The 20,620-nt window shown below is 35.3% G+C and overlaps 5 protein-coding genes and 1 non-coding gene across 11 annotated transcripts; 4 read left to right on the top strand and 2 right to left on the bottom strand.

Annotated features, from left to right (window-relative positions):
- LOC18614201 (acyl-coenzyme A thioesterase 13) lies at positions 1,487-3,368 on the top strand. The gene is made up of 3 exons (XM_007051840.2): positions 1,487-1,804; positions 1,894-2,040; positions 3,132-3,368. The coding sequence occupies exons 1-3, from the start codon at positions 1,529-1,531 to the stop codon at positions 3,273-3,275; spliced, it is 567 nt and encodes a 188-aa protein (XP_007051902.2). The 5' UTR covers positions 1,487-1,528; the 3' UTR covers positions 3,276-3,368.
- LOC18614202 (cell division protein FtsY homolog, chloroplastic) lies at positions 3,722-6,927 on the bottom strand. Of its 6 annotated transcripts, none has more exons than XM_018129280.1 (12): positions 6,535-6,927; positions 6,325-6,429; positions 6,124-6,197; positions 5,966-6,024; positions 5,749-5,786; positions 5,503-5,623; positions 5,284-5,352; positions 5,116-5,198; positions 4,626-4,694; positions 4,448-4,510; positions 4,226-4,335; positions 3,722-4,091 (listed from the first exon to the last, which is right to left on the bottom strand). In XM_018129280.1, the coding sequence occupies exons 1-12, from the start codon at positions 6,835-6,837 to the stop codon at positions 4,076-4,078; spliced, it is 1,110 nt and encodes a 369-aa protein (XP_017984769.1). In that variant the 5' UTR covers positions 6,838-6,927; the 3' UTR covers positions 3,722-4,075. The 6 variants fall into 6 exon arrangements, with proteins under 6 accessions (XP_017984769.1, XP_017984765.1, XP_017984758.1 ...); XM_018129269.1 differs by having other exon boundaries at positions 3,738-4,052; XM_007051842.2 differs by having other exon boundaries at positions 3,738-4,052; positions 4,199-4,335.
- LOC18614203 (BON1-associated protein 1) lies at positions 10,532-11,375 on the top strand. Its single transcript, XM_007051843.2, has one exon. The coding sequence runs from the start codon at positions 10,621-10,623 to the stop codon at positions 11,140-11,142; it is 522 nt and encodes a 173-aa protein (XP_007051905.1). The 5' UTR covers positions 10,532-10,620; the 3' UTR covers positions 11,143-11,375.
- Positions 13,331-13,401, top strand: TRNAG-GCC. The gene has a single exon. It is a non-coding gene; the product is annotated as a tRNA-Gly (tRNA).
- LOC18614204 (E3 ubiquitin-protein ligase At1g63170) lies at positions 14,004-17,058 on the bottom strand. Its single transcript, XM_007051844.2, has 5 exons — positions 16,295-17,058; positions 16,101-16,220; positions 15,873-16,005; positions 14,875-15,039; positions 14,004-14,403 (listed from the first exon to the last, which is right to left on the bottom strand). Exons 1-5 carry the CDS (start codon positions 16,870-16,872, stop codon positions 14,230-14,232), a joined length of 1,170 nt encoding a protein of 389 aa, XP_007051906.1. The 5' UTR covers positions 16,873-17,058; the 3' UTR covers positions 14,004-14,229.
- LOC18614205 (pentatricopeptide repeat-containing protein At2g03880, mitochondrial) lies at positions 17,305-20,502 on the top strand. The gene has a single exon (XM_007051845.2). It carries the CDS (start codon positions 17,848-17,850, stop codon positions 20,275-20,277), a length of 2,430 nt encoding a protein of 809 aa, XP_007051907.2. The 5' UTR covers positions 17,305-17,847; the 3' UTR covers positions 20,278-20,502.

A 20,620-nucleotide genomic window follows, 5' to 3' on the forward strand; every position in this document is an offset into this window, starting at 1 on the left:
GATAAATATTTAAAAACAAATAGCGTATTAATTTTACAGTATGCCTATGCTCTTTTAACAAATTCTTGATTTAGAGCTATGGTCTTTAATANTGTCTTGAAAATCAGAAAGACAAAATCTCCTGTAAGTCAGTTTGCAAATGTTAATTGTTCTTGCCTGGGTCTTAATCCCCATGGATTGTTTTTCCTGTTACTGTATTTCATATTTGTTCTCTTACTAAATTTCTGCTTCAACCAGGTTGTTGGTGGTGCTCATTCTTTTGTGTAAAGGAGAGATTTGGCTGCTGCTACTACTTTCCATTCAACAAATCATACAATGAACAGATACAGGACAACGCTTTGATGTTAAGCCGAAGGTAAATATTTATTGAATTCGTTATTCTTTTGTTGACATTTTTGTTTCCCGTGCCATCGTCTCCTTCAACGGACGGCATCTTCGTATCCGGCCAGGGGCAAGCCATTATTACTTTAAATTTACTCTTTCGTCCCTTTTTCTTTCTTTATATTTTTCTCACATGTCCGAAAATTTTTTATTTTATAAATTTATTTTTTATATTGAACAATATCAGCATTTATATTATAAATTCTTTCAAATTTTAATGTAAAATATATTAAAATTTAATTTTTTATCTTAATTTCCATAAAAAAAGATAAATATTTAAAAACAAATAGCGTATTAATTTTACAGTATGCCTATGCTCTTTTACAAAAATTCTTTGATTTAGAGCTATGGTCTTGAATTAAAAAAAATATATAATATATATATATATTATAATATATATTAATAAGTATTAATTACTACGACCTTTTGGGGAAAAAGAATAGGTAAAATTCTATTTTTTATAATAAATAGCATATATTAGAAACCAAAGTGTAAAAATTTATGCTTTGGCTTATTTAGGTCACAACATTAACTAAAGATTTTTTTCCCTTTTTTTAGTCCAATTTTCCCTTGTTTACACTTTAAATAACCAAACAAGGAAACAATTAAATAAAAAAAAATTATTTGAACCGGCATAAACAATCATACATTAATGTGTCGCGTGACATGCATGTAATCCATATAGATGGAGTAAGCATATGGATATAATTATATAACTAAAGTTTTAAATTAAATGCTAAGAATACGTTTCCTACTTTACCACCAGAATATTTTAATGATTGAGAATTAAATGTAATTCAATATTAAAGTGTTTGATATATACAAAAATTATTGATTAAAATCCTGAAAATAATATTAAGCATTTTGAATGAACTATCAGCTTTTCAAAAAGAAAATATTAAGCATTTAGCTTTGAGGACATACGTATCCTATTAAAAATTACTACTTCAAAACCCTAGTAATTTTCAAATGAATTAAAAGAAGTTTTTTATTTTTTAAATAAAATAAAGCACAATAAATAAATACTATCTATTTATAGTAGTTGGAATTTATTTTTTTTTTTAAAAAGCTTAACATTAAAGGAAAAAAATCTTAAAAAAGCCTTAAAACGTAGGCGTGCATCGACTCCGAGACCAATGACAGCGAAATGAGAAAGCCCTCCTCCTCTGTAGTTTCTACTTCTCTGGGACCGCAAACCTTCTCCTCTTCTTCTGCTGCTTCCACGAAAAAATCCCAAGACGGATCTCCGCCGTACGCGTCTAACGTTCTGCGTTTCTTTGAAAGCGTAGGGATTTTCGATCCCAACGCAGATAATTACAGTTCGAAAGACTTCTACTCCAATCTACTGCGTGACCACCTCAAGACCGACACTGTCCAACGTGGCCACGTCACCTGCGTCGCCACTGTCAAACCCGCTGTCGCCGTAATTTCTTCTGAAACGTTATCTATTTCTATCAGAATTATTATGAATTATTTATTCTCTTTTTTTATTGAGGATTTTTATCTTTATAGAATTATTTTGGTGGGTTACATGGAGGGGCAGTTGCAGCGATAGCAGAAAGAGTGGCAATTGCGACAGTTAGAACAGTGGTGGGTGTGGAAAAGGACATTTTTCTCGGTGAATTGGGCATTTCTTATCTCTCTGCTGCTCCCACAAATGTAAGCTCTCTTGGCTTTTCAATTCCTAATATCTCTCTTTGGTTAATCCCTTCCCAATCAGGGGCGGAGGGTAGTTTGTCTATGCCCAAGTATTTTAAAATTATTTATTTATTTATTTGAATGGCCCCTCAAAATAATTTTTTGTTTAATAATTTTTTTTATTCCTTCAACCTTTGATGAAATTGGAGTCATTATGTTCAACATATTGCCAATTAAGTCCGGCATATAAATTCTATGTTAATCCTATTATATTTAAAAACGATAGAGTGAGTTTGAAAATTGCTCTTTCTTCCACCCGAGGAGTGAGAGAGGGACTCCTTCTGTATTACCGTTATTTTTGTTAACGGGCATTTATTTAATCTTTTAAATTAGTGAGAATTGGATTATATATAAAGTTCTATTTGACTGTTTGGTGTCTCTTTTTGTTTGGGTCACCTTTAAAAATGCTCTAGGTCGGCCCTTGTTCCCAATTATAGGTCTAATGGGGACAGATACAAAAATGGAAAAAGGAAGGCTGCATGTGATTATGTGATGTTTAAGTGATGCATTGAACATTAGGGAGCAAATTCAATTTTCAGATGTTATCCCACTGTTTGATTAGAGCTTGTTCAAGTTTTGGCTTTTCTTTTGGGATGGAATGCATGTCCTAAGTTGAGAAAGGTTAGGAGGGGAAGTTAGATTTTATGCATGGAATCATATGGACTGAAGATCTGGACTTTGCTTAAACTTCTCCATGTTCCAGACTGCTAGGATTGTTAGTTTCTTGAACATGTAACACTGGCAAATGGGCTGCAGTGCTGAGCATAGATATATATATATCTATGGGTAAAAAAAAATAGTTGCAACCTCACTTTTCTCTAGTGTATTACTTATTGGGGATATGTCTAATTGGACCCATAGTCTGAATTCACCCTGAGAATTAAGGCTGATGTAGGCTGCTTTTGATAAACTGCATTGCTTGACCTTCTCTTGCATCTCATATGAAGATTATGCATCAGAAACAGAACAAGCTTTCTATCAATCATCTCACATACTCTTGTTTCTTTTCCGTTTAATGAACGTATACCATCACCTATGTTGTCACCATGCAGGCAGAGTTGATTGTTGATGGTTCTATAGTGAGAAGTGGAAGAAATGTAACTGTAGTTGCAGTTGAATTCAAAATGAGGGGGACAGGGAAACTGGTCTATACTTGCCGTGCAACCTTCTACATTTCACCCATTGCCAAGTTATGAAGTGTATCCGAATTTTACTTGGGTATTGCCAAATGAATATTCTTATGCCATTACTACCAATAATCAAGATAAATGTGTTACCTTTTTAATTTCTGTTACCTCTTTTTACTTGACAAAACGATGAAGCAGAAGACTGATAGGAATATAGAACCCTGGGGCTCTAGGAGATCATTCTTGTGCTTTAAAATATCTCAAACCTACTCATCAGTCATCACTTAAGTAGCATTATACTTCAAAAGCAAAAACAGTCAAACAAACAGGATCGAGACAGACAATTTAATATTATTTGGAGAAAAGATGAGACTTAAAGTGCCAAGTGTAATCAGTTGTTTAACATTTCTAATATTCTAATTTATAGATCAACGAAGAGAGAACCTAAAATTGAATGCAGTTAATGTTGATAAAGAAGGCTGCTTTATGCATATGACAGGGTGGTGGGAGCAACCTGCAGAAACATCATAATGGAATAGAATCCGAATATTTGATGCACACATATTGATTATTTGTCTTACATTCTCAGAATTATGAGCTTTTGATTCATACTACTTTTTAATTAGTAACTTGTTCACTGGTCAAGACAAGATCCATGGCCCTTTACACCAATTATCATCTGTGCAAGTTAAAACACACGAGAGAAAAATAATGTACAGAGGAAAATTTTGCATAATAACAATGCTCGATGAAGCCTTTTGACACATCTGCACTATGTAAATCCCACTTGCTGGCCAACAAGTACTCTTGTGACTGAGCCTTTTACAACAACATGCATCTCGAAGCCTGGCATATAGGCAGAACTGGTCTCAATGAATAAAATACCTAAGAAACATAAAGAAAATGCACCGGTTTAATTCAGCAATGCTTATAGTGATTGATAAGATGTTACTGAAAAGGATTATATAAATGGGTCAAACAGAATAGATCACTTTATTAACACCATCAACACTTCTCACGGAAATATGGCATTAACAAATGCCTCTGCATCAAAAGGTTGAAGGTCTTCGAGACCTTCACCAACACCTAGAAACTTCACAGGAATGCCAAGCTCATCAACCACGCTGACCTGTGTGGGGCAAGAACTTAGAGAAAGATGTGAACAAAATTTGGAAACAACCCCTAAAACCCCCCACCCCCAACCCTGAAGCAAAAAAAAAAAGGGGGTTAAGAGACAATACCACACAGCCACCTCTAGCAGAACCATCAAGTTTTGTCAAAACAAAACCAGTTATTCCAACTACCTGTCACAAAGTTGAAAGTCGCTTAAATAACAGCTGAGTGCAATAAAAAAAATTATTAGCATTTAACAAGTTAGACTAAGTATCTCGCTGAAAAAGGCAAGGATAGGAACAGTGCCTCATTGAACTCTCTTGCTTGTGGAAGCATATTCAATCCAGTGTTCCCGTCAAGAACTAGTAGGATCTCCTGCACAAGTTGCAGTATGGCCTTAAGATAACTCTTCACAATATTAACATGTAACTTAAAAAGACAAGCAGATCACTGTATTCAATTCATTCAAATTCATCATTCTTTGTCACTGGTCACAACCATATTTCTGAAGATCCTACTACAGTAAGAACTAGCATCATAAAAGCTGGTATTTATAAAATCATTTGGTATTCATGCTTAAAGACATGTAAATTAATAACCCTCAAGGCATTAACCAAAAGGGATGGCCAACATAAACGAAAACATGGGATAGGAGCAGGTAGAATAAAGTATCAAACATTTGATATGTCTGAACCAACTATACTTAAGAGGAAATGCTAATCTGTCTTATGGCCCAGACATTCAAATTATTTCAAGGTAAGAAGGAAGTTGAGGGTCTGAAACAGCTTGAGCTTACATTGGGTGCACCAGGAATAACTTTTCCCACAGCCTTCTTACAGGCTATCAACTCTTCCATCAAGCTGAAATTAGTGTGAAGACCTGCACAAATGATAAAACATGCCATGAATAACAGTTTAGAGGCAGATACAACCAAGACTAAACAATGAAGGTTCATAATACTTACGTCCAGATGTGTCACACAAGACAATATCAAAACCTTGCTCCTTACCTCTTTTGACAGCCTGCGAAAGCACTATTTAGAAAGCACTTTAAAATCACACGTTAAGAGTTGTCCTGTATCAGAATAATAATAAAGGAAGAACTGCAAAATTTGTGCCCTTCCCCCCCACCCTTTCCCTTTTGGTCCTAAAAAATTACTTCTTTAGATATTCAATTTATCTACCTGATGATGCTTTGGCATTCTCCTTTTCAGCTACAACAATCTCACAACCAGTTCTCTCAGCCCATATCTCTAGTTGATCACTAGCAGCTGCTCTGAATGTGTCACCTGCTGCCATCAATATCTGGCAAGATATCAAATTATAAGAAAAAGGAGGGCAAAAACTGTTTGTGACTATGCAGGTTTTTACAACAACAGAGGCCTCCATCACATTGCACCTAAAGCAATGCACGTTTTTTAGCAGCTCACCTTTGCCCCTTCATTCTTTAATCTATAAGCCAGCTTTCCTGCAAGGGAATTATTAATGAGATTATTTTATAATAAAATGTGAAACATCAATTTGTTAAGACAAAAATTCCTCAATAAATAAATCTTCCACAACTAATTTGATAAACTAAAGAATTTCATTCGCAAATCTAAACAACCTAAACTGATTAGCAATTGCGACATTGGTTAGTAGCCTTACCAAGTGATGTTGTCTTGCCACCTCCATTAACGCCAACAATCATGATCACAGCTGGCTTCCTGATAACATGACAAGAGTGTTCAACAAGAGGAAAAAACAATGCCATTTTAGTGCAGAATGGAACAACAAGAAAACTCAAAGACTAAAACACGAAAAACCTGAATCCAAGACGAAGCTCGGTCTTACTCCCCTTCTTTGTCAAGAGATCCAACACACACTTCTTCAATGCATCCTATAACCCACAAATTAATCCACATTTTTCAATATTTATAACCTCAAAAAATAAATATCTTCACCACAGCTAAATCCAAATGAAAAACATCATACTATTTACAAGTATTGTAGTTTTCTGTATTAACCTTTATTTCACTTCCTGATTTAAGTTTTCCACTTAGTATATCCTCCCGCAAGCTCTCCACTATTTTAATTGTAATTCTTGGCCCAAAATCAGATACCAATAAAGCCTGCAAAATTAAACAAAAAAGGAATAACTTATTCATTTTTTTAACTTATTTTAGGCACTTTTTCAGTAGCATGTAAACAAGGTATATTTAGAAGAGAAGAGAAACCTCTTCGAGTTCGTCGAGGACGCGATCAGTGTCAGCGAGGTTCCAGTATAACAAGAGTTCGTCGATCACGGCGAGGTTGTCTCTGGTCTTGGAGAACCCTGAGAAGATCTTTTCAACGTCACTCTTGGCCTTTTCCTTGATTAACCGACCGAGTCGAGTGAAGAACCCGGTCTGACTCGCCAGGCATTTGAAACGGGAAGCGGTTGGTCTGGCTGTTGTGGATGGATTGAACCGGGTTCGAGGTAAGTTCGAAAAGAGCGGTGAGGGTTTGGAAATGAGTGAGAGCTGAGTAGGGAAAGCCATCTCTCTCGCCCTCTGTAACTGAATCGCCAGAGATGAAAGGAGTGGGACTGGATAACATTCCTCCAAACGATGTCGTTGCTACTTGCCACTGTCTAAAACATATTGATCAATAATTTGTTCTAAAAATGGTTAATAAAATACCTTTTAAATATAGTTTCTTCCAAACGATGTCGTTTCAACTTACCTAACCTAACTACATGATCTTTTTTCCATTTTTTTTATGCATAAAGCATAATTGTTCAACATGGCTAAAATGGGAAAAAAAAGGGAAAATTGTACAATGAAAATTCTACAATCTAACCAATGTTTTTTTCACAATTTGCATCGGAAATAGACATAATACTTTTAAATAGTTTTTAAATTATTTTAAAAATTTAAATAAAATTTTATTCTTTTATTATATTTAATCAAACTCATATACTTTTAATTTAAGCTAAATAAACTTTTATAACTAAAGATATCAATTATTATTAATTAAAAAGACATTTGTTGTTTTTATTCTCATGTGCCACTTATATGATGTTGACAAAAAAAATGAAACAGTCACATAATCACATTAACATTTTGATTAATAATAATTTAAATTTTTAAAAATAATTTAAGATATTTTTTAAATATAATGTCTAAATTTTGAAAAAGCCATAATAGAAAGCTAAGCCAACTTGTAATGATGTTAGGCATTACAATTTCTATTATTAGTCTTCTAGAAATCTATGACACCAAACAATATTTAATTTATTTAATTTTATAGTTTATGTTATCTTTATAGCCATCAAATTAATTAACTTTATTAGTTAAGACTTTGAGATAGTCGACCCCCTGTTTGCAAGGTTGTTTCGGCTGCCATAAATTTTCCGCCAAACTTCCAGGCAAGACCGCTGAGGAAAAATTAACAGTTGACTCAACCTTCGGCTTAACTAACATTCCCATATGTTTTATGTTTTCGCTGCTAAGATAATCGTGCCGTGAAACTTCCGAGCCAAAGAATTAGGAGGTGCAGGTCCAGCTCATCCCAAATTGTTAGTTACAACCTTTATTTCCAAAGGCACGAGTGATTGTGATGATGGCAGAGCGCTGACGACGCAGTGGTGATGTAAGACCATGAAACGAACCACGAAATTTATCCAAATCCAAAGTTGGAGTTGACATGGTCAGCACTTTGGTCTTCACTGTTCAGTTGTCTGCTGCCATTTGTCATAGTGTCACCATGGTAGCGGAAAATCATGTAAATCTCATGTTAAAGAAATATATTTTCAACTGATAAAATCATAAATCTCACATATTCATATATCTTATTTTTTGAGAAACTCTTAAAGGAGAATATAAAGGCTACACCGACTGTTTATTAAAGTAATATTAGACATTTACAAATTCACAACACCTATAAAATATACAATATCTCGTAAAGTTAGTGTGAACCGAAATAAATAACCAATTCACTTGTTTCTTTCTTTTTATTTAATTTAAAAATACCTTTTCAGTGTCTTCTTCAAGTTTTCGTGCTTTACCGATCCAGATATTCATCCATTTTTTTTCTTTTCTTTTACGTTTAAATTACGTGCTTTTACTGCAATTTGAAGATAGAAATGATGAATAAAAAAATGACTTAACAAATAATATGGACTTGACTGCACCCAAAATTAATCTCAAGTGGTTTTAAATTAATTTCCGAATTTCAGCACACGTGATGTAAAGTAATTATTACTGGTAGCTGTACTTATAAAAAAGACCCGAAAAGTGCGCATCACGGCAGTTTGAGAGCGTCTGAGAGGCGCAATGGAAACAGGTTTAAGACTTCAAAGTCAAAGGGACAAAGGCTACCCCATGTTTTGTCACCGCCGTGTTGCGTCCATGATCCGCCGGACAGTCACGAGCACGGCTTTGCCACTTGCCTCGTAACTGATCAACCGCTCCGATGTTTGAACAAGAACAGGAAAATCACTGATGAAATTCCAAATAAATTCTTCAAAACTTAAGAAAATTTAAAATATGACATTCAATTTGAATTGAAAACTGGAGGAATAACGTCATAGAAAGTAACGGTGTAATTGAGCCAAGACAATTAAATACAGTGTCAAACTTGACCTCTGACTCGGTTAAAAAAAATTTTGAAATTCGAAAAATTTCAAATTTGATTTAAAAAATAATCGTGTTACTTTAATTCAATTTAATTCAGAATCAATTATCATTAATTTTTATAAAGAGTTTGAAAATCCATTCAAGTTCGATTTAAAGTATGAAATAAAAATTCAAATAAAACTTCAATATATGTAAATAATAATATTTGATTTATATATGCATATAATATTAAAATATTAAAAAATTTAATAAAATTTGTGAATCACTCTATTCGAGTGTACAAAACTTGAAATTCTAATTAACTTGTTGCTCAAATAACTTGAATTAGAACTCAACTCAATAATGAATTAATTGAGTTTAAATATTTATCGAGTCAAATTTGAATAACTTACAATCAATTTATCCATTTACACACTTATCTAAAAGAATTATCAAGAAGTGGTAACTTAACATTAAGTTTTTGAATATGATTATTTAATAAAAAGAGTTCTTATGACTTTTGCTTTGCATAATCCTACCCAAGTTCATTAAAGAAGTGTGACTGCTGCTAGCCTTTGCTTACCAAGCCAGCCTTTCACACATGGTGAATGGTGAACCAAATTTTTAATTAGAGTTTGATTCTAATACCACTACGTAATTGTCCTACCACATTTATCTCAATATATTCTCTATGCTTCCATACACACAAATATTAAACAAATACTAACATGAGATAATCTCCACACTAACTAAAAGGCTGAAATCGACCATTAATTTTTTTTTATATATATATAAGGCAATCGAAGGATAAATGAGTAAAAATCAAACAGTGCGAATAATTAATGTACAAATATTTACACAAACAACATTTCAGCATGTTTTTCCTTCTCCTTTACCTTTTAAAAGAAGATAAGAGTATGGAAATCTAAGAAAACCTACAAGACGTGAATTGGAAGTGGGTGGTAATTCATTGTATAGTATTCTACATTGAAAACATCAATCAATATACATTGAATGTTGAATACCATGGGTAGAATTAATGGAATGACTTTGCTTCTTAAAAGTAATAGACAAAAAAATTGAAACTTAATCCGCATTTGTCGTGGTTTCATTTTTTTAATTAACACTACGAGAATAACTTTAATTTTCATAAAAAAGTTAAATTGTGACTAAATAAATTATATTTTGAATTAAACATATTTTGATAATTTTAACCGATGAAATTAATTAACTAATTTTTATGAGAATAAAAATTATCTATTCATACAAAAAAGTTAAATAAAAAGAATGTTCAGGAAATTTACTATAAGAAAAAAGAAAGAAAGAAGTAAACAAGTTAAGGAATAAGGAATTGCGTGGCGGATCAGATGTTTTCTCTTTGGTACTATTAAATTTTGATTTTTGCACTTACTGCGACTTTGTCTAGAGAGTTTAGTAGAAAAAAAAAAAGTTACTACGCTCCTCACGCCAAAATTGAATATTCACTCACACGCGCTTCTTTGTTTTATACTCTCACTCGGTCCTAATTTTGAAGTCCAAGCTGTAGCGTTGCCTCTCACCTTCCGCCGCCCTTCTCTTCAGCTTCCTTTGAAGAGCATCTATATAAGTCTCCCTACACCTCTTGGTTCTCACCAGCCGTCGCCTCCTTCAAACCCAAGCACACTAGGAAACATCTTTCTGTTCTTGCTTTGTTTATTTTTCTTTATTTGTTTCTCCTAATTTATAATGGAGAGCAAGTCTCGCACTCTGGAGATCACAATATTGTCAGGAGAAGACCTGAGAATCGATAACAAATCGGTTAAAAAGAACGCTTTTGTCGACGTTTCGATCGATCCTTTTAACTGTAAGACGACGAAGATGGACGGTGAGGGAGGGAGCAACCCTTCATGGAACGATAAACTAGTGATGGACATGCCCATGCAGACACGCTTCATTACCCTGGCAGTAAAATGCAAGGCCTCCAGTGGGGAAAAAACCGTAGGATTGGCAAGAATACCAGTGACGGACTTTATCGGAGGGTACTCCCCGGAGACTTGTTTACAGTTCTTGAGTTACCGGTTAAGGGATCCCAAGGGGTTGAAGAATGGAATCATCAATGTCTCTGTCAGGGTAAAAGAGCCCTTACACGCTTGTTCTTCGCAGGCTGCTGCAGGTCTGGGAATTCCCATAGACGGCCGAAATGATTTTGGAGTTGTTACAGGGATCCCAATTTGGAGTGGTTATCCATCTAATTCTTTCTTTAGATGAAGAAATTGATGCATCAAAGCTGTAAATAACCTTCATACCAACAAATTTTCCCCCCAAAAAACGAAGAAAAACTTGTTCTGGAACTGATGAGATTTTATTCTTATTTCTCTATTTCCGATATATTTTCACTTTGGTTTTGTGTTGCTAATAATGTAGTAGAATCGAAACTAATAAATTCAAAAGAAGCCGTCTAAGTTGTCGCCTTGCCCCAATGACGCAGCCTTAGCAACCAATCCTTTGTCGTCTATTGATTTTTTCTTTTCATTTGATAATTAAACAATTAATTAATTGATGATTTCTTTCTTCTTTCATGTAACCAGTTACATAAAAACAATGCATACTGTATGCACGAGACAACTAGCGATAAGGAAATGAAATGTTTTGTACATGGAGTTATTGTGAATATATATCATAGAGTTGGCTAAAGTATTTTATTGTTACAATTAGAAATCGGAATGGAATGCACCAATAAACAAAGATCATTATCACTCTAAGTAACCATTTGCAATTACATAAGAGACGTAAACTAGTGAAGTTACTCTTGAGTTATTTTAATTATATATGCTTGACACCTTACCAAATGGTAAGTCAGGATTTATCGTAATATTATATTATATTATATTATTAATCTATTTTTTTATTTTGGATTCATAGTCCTATAACACAGAATAGCAACTAAGATTTGCATATGCTTAACTGACGTGAACGAATCAAGTTACTCCTCAGTTACCCAGATTGTGATTGAAAATCCACCGACCGAGTGATGATAAGGCAAGACTCATGGCAATATATTATTTATCCTGATTGGTTCTTGATTTTGGGGGTTTAATTTCGAGGTCTTATCAAATCTCACATACGAGCTGCACTCTAAGGAAGTAGCCACAAAGATTTGGTATGGCATGCGTTTCATGATATCCGGATCATTGTTCGGAGTCAAAAACATGTGGAGTGGACAGGAACGAATTTCTCACGTTTTGAATCTTAAAACACTGCCTTATGTTGTCTATTCTTGCCACCTTTTTATTGTTCAAAAAGACTACACCAAATTCTACTTCAAAAAAAAAAAAGTCAACTTTCCTTGTCTCGCCTGTCAGGCGGTCATCAATCTTTCTGTAGAAAAACAAAGCCGGCATATCTAATTTACTAGTACTGTATGATTTGGTTGGGGGCGAAAACAGGAAGAACAGAAACCCCGTATCTCCTTCTGTCTTCCTTCTCGTAAACTTCCCCTCAAGAGCCGTTACATGGCAGTAATTTCTAGTCCTAAAAGTCTCAGTTTCTTAGAAAGAAGAGACGAGAAGCAATATGGGAACCTTCCTCGCCTCCTCGGATCTTTGATACACCGTAGAAATTACAATAACACATTATATATATATATATATATGTTATGTCTTTGTCTCAGTCAAATGAGGCCCTTTTCTCCTTCATTGCATTTAATGTACAGTCCAATATTGAGAACGCTATTCATGCTAGGTCGGCAATCGACCGCATATGTACACTTTGATCACCTAAAAAACATTTGTTTGTCAAATAAAAGCATTTCAATGGCTAAGGGTTTATAATTGCCCCACCTACTTTCGGTGTGATGAGGTCGGCAACAATGTACTTTTACTTTATTATAATTGTTACCATTAAATTGGGCAAGGTTTTCTTGTATTTTCGTTTAAAGATATGATTTATAAGAAATGTTAATTTGATATTACTTACGAATTCATGTATTAATGTTTTTTTAAAATATGCTATCAGTCCAATTTGGATCATATATATTTTTGATATAATACTTAAAAAAGTCCTTAAATTACTCAAAATTTTTAAATAAATTTTTATTCTTTTATTATATTCAATTAAGCCCTCATAATTTTATTTTAAACAAAATAAGTTCATATAATTAATAATTAATTAATTTTTATTAATCAAATTGTCCCTTTTTATTTTATGTCATGTGAAGTTAACGTGACATATTAATATACAATGACATGACATGCTAATGTGGTACGATAATATGATTATATGATATAAGTATAAAATAACAATTAACATTTTGACTAATGATAATTATTCAACAATTTCAAATATAATTCCTCAATACATTTAGCATTATTATGACTTTGTTATCTATCAATAACAAGAAGCACCGGTGGTCTTGTAGTAACAACAAGTACCAGTGGTCTAGTACTAGAAATAACAAGCACCAGTGGTCTAGTGGTAGAATAGTACCCTGCCACGGTACAGACCCGGGTTCGATTCCCGGCTGGTGCATCCCCTTTGAGCTGTGAGGAACACTGCGCACATGTGATGGTAGGGTCCATCACACTTCTCTGATCTTGCGATGAGACCACGCGCATCTGAGCTCTACCCTTTTTTTTAAATTTTTTCTACGTACAAGAATTTAAAATATACATAATTGAAATTTGTAATATTAATTATAAATTATATAATATTAGTCAAACAAAAAATTATTTTTTTGATAAAAATCATTCAACACGATTATTTACAAATTGGATAATTTTATAATAACAATATTTAAAAATGTAATAAACAGTTATGACTATTTTTGAAAATTAAGATTTTTTCAACATTCAATATTATATATATATAATCATATTCTCAATCTTTGAGTCAGAGCTGCAAATATAATGTGAAGGTCTTCCTTCACATACCAACAGCCTTTGTGAGAATTTGGATACTAAGAAATTGTTATCAAAATTCATCTTGTCTATTTATTTGAAACTTGAAAGCAACATGATTAAGTGATTCCCCACAGAAAAACTCCATTATGGTGACCCATTTCCTATCAACTAAGTTTACTATAGGTATAGCACCATTGATTTGTAATAGAAAATGGCCTCATTAGAACTAAATTGAAGAAAAATAACTTTTTCATTCCGCAAACTAAACGTGCCTAAAACAAGTAGGGAAAACACATACTGTACATTAATACAATTTGGGAAAACCAGAAAAGCCACGCCTGCTTATGTGGCGAAACCCGTCCCTAATTGCTGCCTCTAGGCTGCCAACAAGATGGCCAGTCATATAATTGCGTACACGCAGGGAAGAAGCACTGTTAATTACTCTGATTAGGCTTTTCTACACTTCACTTCCACTCAAGTTACATGTCTTCAGAATGTTGAACTTGCAGAGTGGACAGGTAGCATTGATGTACAACCACTTGTCTATACAGGTGCAGTGGAAATGGTGATGGCAAGGGAGTTCGCGCAATTCGCTCCCATCTTCATAAGCACAAAGGCAGATGCAGCATTCCTGTGATTGGAACATAAATTTGGGTTAAAATGGTGCGTTCATTCTTCAAAAGGCCAGGGGAGCAAACATGGAGACCCAAGAATGGATGGCCACCACTCTCAGTTATACATATCTGAACGACAACTTTAAACTGCCTGATTTTACCACTCCAATTTATAGATTTTATAATGAAAGAAGGAAAGTAGGTCATCCAAAGAAAGTCCAGAGAAGATTGGATTTAGATTGGAAAATAACATAGCTCGTGCTTAAACTCGATATCAACATTGTATTGAGAAGTACGTATGTGGATTTAATTATGGTGTTTGTGAGCTACCAGCAATTGATTCAATGTGTGATAGCAAATTCTAACCTCTGCTACAAACACAAATTGGTTCTATCAGAAATAATGATATGTTTCCAATTGTAACTTCCTAAAATGTTCAATGATTTTACTAAGGCAAATACTAATGCACAACAATATAGGGTACTTACAGCATCCTCGTGTGAAAGAATTCGTTCAGCAGGCGTATCAGTGTTACATTCAGTCATTATCCCCTCACGAGATTCTTGAATTTCACCATTTACTTTTTCGAAATCACCAACCCTGCGAAATTTGTACTTTGGCCATCTATCAATCTCTTCCTCTGTTGCTCCTTCCTGCTTTACAGATTGAAGGTTATGTAAGGTAAGGCAGGATTATTCAAGAATGGAGACTAGATGGAGAACGTTACATATTCTAGTGAAATTATGCAGCAGCATAGACAACATATTCAAGTCATGTTTCTATCCAGCCAGAATCAATCACGTGCTCTTGATTTTCAGCATAATGTGTTTTCATGGAGATTAATTTAACAATACTCACTGATAAAGTTTTCCTTGTAGGAGTGGGAACAACAGAACATCCAGAGCCTTTCCATCCCCAAGAACGGGAAATTAAAGAAGCAATGACCAACTTAAGCAATGTTGTTTCTGAAATTAAATTGTTTATTCCAAGTACATTCTTTTCAACAGTACAAGTAAGAAACCAGATTAACCAGATTCGTACTTTAAGGGCGAAAATATATCCCAAGTCTATCAGGTGCAGAAGTCTATATGAATAAAATATTAATACCCCCCACCCTTTCCGTTAAAAAGAAAAAAGGAAGAAAAAGGGGAGAAGGAAGAAAGATCACAGGTGCATCTCACTAAGGTAGCTTAGTTCTTCAAACCTCAAAGGGGTCCATATAGATCATGGCCAATGCAGTCCAAAAATACAGGTTTCCTTAGTGAATGTCGAATCACCCAACTCATTATAGAATTAATTAATCATCTAGCAAGATTTTATTATTTGATTTTGTGTACCACTTCAACAAAACATATAGTAAAAAAAACTATCTTTGTCTCATTCATGATTAAAATATAGTCCACTGAAAGGCACTAAAAGGTAGATTCACTGAATGCAGTGTTCTAATATAGTAATCTGCACAGAAAGTGAAAAAAACTTCACTTACCCTGTCTGTGAGAGCATACAGAATTGCTATGATGCAAGGAAGACAGCAGCAAACAGCAATACCAATAAGACAGGCAACAGCAGCACAGATCATCACAAAGACTACATCGAATGCAAGAAATGTGACACAAAGCCTGGGGATTAAGAACCCGTCTAGTGAGTTAGCAATGGTTTGTAATTAAATATATAAGGAAACAAACAAAAAATGTGTATTGAAGTGATATGATACCAGTAAAGTCCAGGTGAATGACGTATCAAAGCTTGTCCATCAGCCATTATCCAATAAAATCCAATGATCCACCAAAGAAATGAAAACATTGTATTTGCAGACTCCAAGATTTTGGCAACACTGCAAAAATCATGAAGATTTGGCTTAAGTAATCTTGATTACATTTCTAATTAATATTAAATGAAATTATGTACCTGTTTTCATTTCCACTATTCAGCTGCTCTGTTTCATAATCCTCAGAATCCCCCGTTTCACTCCCGGACTGAGAATTCAGGGCCAAATTCTGACCCTCGATGTTCTCCGAATCCGAATCCGAATCCCTTCTTCCATTTCTTCTTTTATATTCTACGACTACGCAAGCAACGTGAAATAAACACTGTAACCCGTAACCCGAAATCCAGAGCCTTAAAGGGACGGTGGGCTTTTCATCAAGGCTGAGTCCCAAGACGACAACCGCCATTACCACAAACGCCATATTCCAGAGAATGTCAAGCACTATAATGGGCTTCGAATAGGCCCAATCGCTTTGACGCTCTTCCAGTTGCTCGGCCGCGGTTTCTCGTACACGAACCGACGGCTCACGGAGCATCAAGCGACGACTACTGGCGCGGCGAAGGAGCCTAGCAGCCGCACCGCTTAAAGGTGGGGGTGGGCGACGGAGGAGACGGCGGCTACGGAGGAGGTGATCGGCTATGGAATGGGTCAGGAGGGGTGACGTGTCCACCTCATCTGATGGAAGTGATGTCGGAGCTGGCGCATTTGTTGGGTGCATCTTTTTCCACAAAAAAAAAAATTCTTCGTTGAGTTTAAGGTTGTGAGAAAGAAAACTTGTAAGAAGGGTTGGATTGAGGATCAATTATTTTGGAATGATTATAAAGGGACTAAAAAATTGAAAAAAAAATAAAAATGACTAATTTAATTTGGTAGGAATTCGAATTTTGGTGGGTTTATTTGGATTTATGCACATAAAATTTGAAACTTTAAATTTGGATAATAAAAACCAAAAAGGGTATAGTACGCCCAATTACAAAAAGGCAATAACTTTGGTACAAAGGGCTACCATTATTAGGATGGGGGCCAGTGGTATTGGTTTCGAAGACGACGGACGGTGATGATGAAAGAGAAAGCATATAGATTTCTTTTTTAATAGAAATTAAATTTGATAAATACCCATCAATGGATCAATCTAGATTTCTTACTTTTGTGTTAAAAAGGACGTGTGTCCTGTCATGGCATCCTTGCACTTTAATGGGAAAGCCCTGTTTTCACCATTCAAGAAAAGAAATAGAAAAAAATCTTTCACTCGAATTCGGAGACGAGATTTTGGAATTTGGTGTGGAAGTGTGAATTGGGTTTTTTGTATTGTTAACAATTCCAAGGAGAAAAATGCCAAAACGATTTTGAAAGCAGAAACCAACTACCAATGCAAACAAGACCAACGCGTTCCCTGATACAGAGCTCAGCTCCTTCTGTTTCCATGGAAGTTCCCGCCAAGTAGGTTGAAAATTATGTGCTCCGTGTAACTCAAAAAGGACCCACCTCGTCATCTTTTTCCAAATCATTTACTTTTCTACTGTTAATTCCGTACCAAATTTATCCCTTTGTTTAATCTTCTTTTTGTCTGTTTTACACTACTACTACTACTACTACTACTTTTGTTTCTGTTCAAGTTTCAAGCTTTTAGCAGATTCATTGAAAATTTTTTTGATTTCAGACTTGAAAAATACAACAATAGGAAGCGCCTTCAATGATAAAATTATGTTTGAAAAATCTAAACTTTTCTTTCAAGGCACGTCAACTATACATTTATGTAGGGTCAATTCATTTTCATTTTACGAATTCCAGTCAATTAAAGCTTGATTCCAATCGGGTCTTAAACGAATTATCCAAATCGGGTCGGATTAATGAAGCTCGCAAGCTATTTGACGAAATGCCTGAACGTGATGAGTTCACTTGGAATACAATGATAGCTGCTTATGCAAATTCTGGGAAATTAACTGAAGCCATAGAGCTTTTTAAAGAAATCCCAATGAAGAGTTCCATCACTTGGAATTCACTAATTTCTGGGTATTGTAGAGGTGGGATGGAAATTGAAGCTTTTGATTTGTTTTGGGGAATGCAATTTGAGGGACAAATGCCTAACCAGTACACGATGGGAAGTATTTTAAGGTTGTGTTCCACGTTGGGTTTGCTTCAAAGAGGAAAACAGGTGCATGGTTATGTAATAAAGACACAATTCGAGTCGAATGACTATGTTGTTACTGGTCTTGTTGATATGTATGCAAAGTGCAATTGCATTTTGGAAGCTGAATGTTTGTTTAAAATGATGCCTGATAAGAGAAATCATGTGATGTGGACCGCCATAGTTGCAGGTTATTCTCAAAATGGTGAAGCATTTAAAGCGATTGAGTGTTTTCGAGATATGCTTGTTGAAGGAGTTGAGTCCAATCAGTTCACTTTCCCCAGTGTACTAATAGCTTGTGCTGCGGTTAAAGCTGGTAATGTTGGCGCACAAGTGCACGGTTGCATAGTTAGGAGTGGTTTTGAAACTAATGTTTATGTTCAAAGTGCATTGGTTGATATGTATGCAAAATGCAGGGATTTGGATAATGCCATGAGAGTGTTGGAGAACATGGAGGTTGATGATGTGGTTTCTTGGAACTCCATGATAGTAGGGTGTGTGAGGCAGGGTTTTGAAGAGGAAGCTCTCTCATTGTTTCGGAAGATGCATGCTACAGATATGAAGATGGATAGTTTCACGTACCCGTCTGTTTTAAACTGTTTTGCTTCCATGATGGACTCGAAACACGCAATGTCTGTTCACTGTTTGATTGTTAAAGCAGGATTTGAGGCTTGCAAGCTTGTGAACAATGCTTTGGTCGACATGTATGCTAAACAAGGAAACTTGGATTGTGCTTTTCAGGTGTTCAACCACATGCCCAACAAGGATGTGATCTCATGGACCTCCCTGGTAACCGGATATGCTCATAATGGTCGTCATGAAGAAGCTCTCAAGTTGTTTTGTGACATGAGAACGGCAGGCATTTATCCCGACCATATTATTCTTGCAAGTATTTTGAGTGCTTGTGCAGAACTAACAGTTCTGGAATTTGGGCAACAAGTTCATGCGAACTTTGTTAAATCTGGCCTCCAATCGTCACTATCAGTGGATAATTCCCTGGTAACAATGTATGCTAAGTGTGGGTGTATTGAATATGCAAGCAGAGTATTCGATTCTATGCAAATTCAGGATGTGATAACTTGGACCGCTCTTATAGTTGGTTATGCCCAGAATGGTAAAGGAAAGGATTCGGTAAGGTTCTATGATCAGATGATTGCTAGTGGCACAAAACCAGACTTCATTACCTTTATAGGCTTACTATTTGCTTGCAGCCATGCTGGTCTTTTGGAAAGTGGCCGCTCCTATTTTGCATCTATGAAGAAGGTTTACGGAATTAAACCAGGTCCTGAACACTATGCTTGTATGATTGACCTCTTGGGTCGCTCTGGAAAACTTGTTGAAGCTGAGACATTATTAAACCAGATGGATGTCGAACCAGATGCAACTGTATGGAAGGCGCTTCTTGCTGCATGTAGAGTACATGGCAACTTGGAACTGGGGGAAAGAGCAGCAAAGAACCTCTTTGAATTAGAGCCCTGGAATGCTGTGCCGTACATCATGTTGTCCAACATGTATTCTGCTTCCGGAAACTGGGAAGAGGCTGCAAGGATTCGAAGAACGATGAAATCCAGGGGGATCAATAAAGAGCCTGGTTGTAGTTGGATTGAGGTAAACAGCAGAGTTCACAGATTTATGTCTGAGGACAGAGGCCATCCCAGAACTGGTGAGATCTATTCCAAGATCGATGAGATGATGCTCCAGATCAAGGAAGCTGGTTATGTGCCAGACATCAGTTTTGCTCTCCATAACACCGATGAAGAAGGGAAGGAGCTTGGTCTGGCCTATCACAGTGAAAAGCTGGCCATTGCTTTTGGACTTCTGACAGTACCACCCGGAGCCCCAATTCGGATTTTCAAGAATCTCCGGGTTTGTGGGGATTGTCACACTGCTATGAAATATATATCCAGAGTTTTCCTTCGTCACATTATCTTGAGGGATTCTAACTGTTTTCATCACTTCAAGGAAGGACAATGTTCTTGCGGAGACTATTGGTAGAAAGTCTTCTGTCGGGACCATATAGCATATTGTTTCTTCAAACACTTTTCTTCTGTGATATAACTAACAATAACTGTGATCAGCAGTTACGTTGCCTTGTACCATACACATGCATTTCAAGGACTAATGGCAACAAGGATCAAATACATGTATGTTTAGGGTGGAGCAAAATCAACCAGATTCAAACGAAAAAATCAATCAAATCGAACTGAGTTCATTGATTCAGTTGGTGGCCCTTTTTAGATATTAATTTTAATTATTTTTTTCTTTTAGAAAAATTTTTTAAAACATAAAGAAGCATATTAAGTCCACTATTTAAATTTATTTTCTGACCATTTGTCAT

Source organism: Theobroma cacao, chromosome 1 (assembly GCF_000208745.1).
Source record: "Theobroma cacao cultivar B97-61/B2 chromosome 1, Criollo_cocoa_genome_V2, whole genome shotgun sequence".
NCBI lineage: Eukaryota > Viridiplantae > Streptophyta > Magnoliopsida > Malvales > Malvaceae > Theobroma > Theobroma cacao.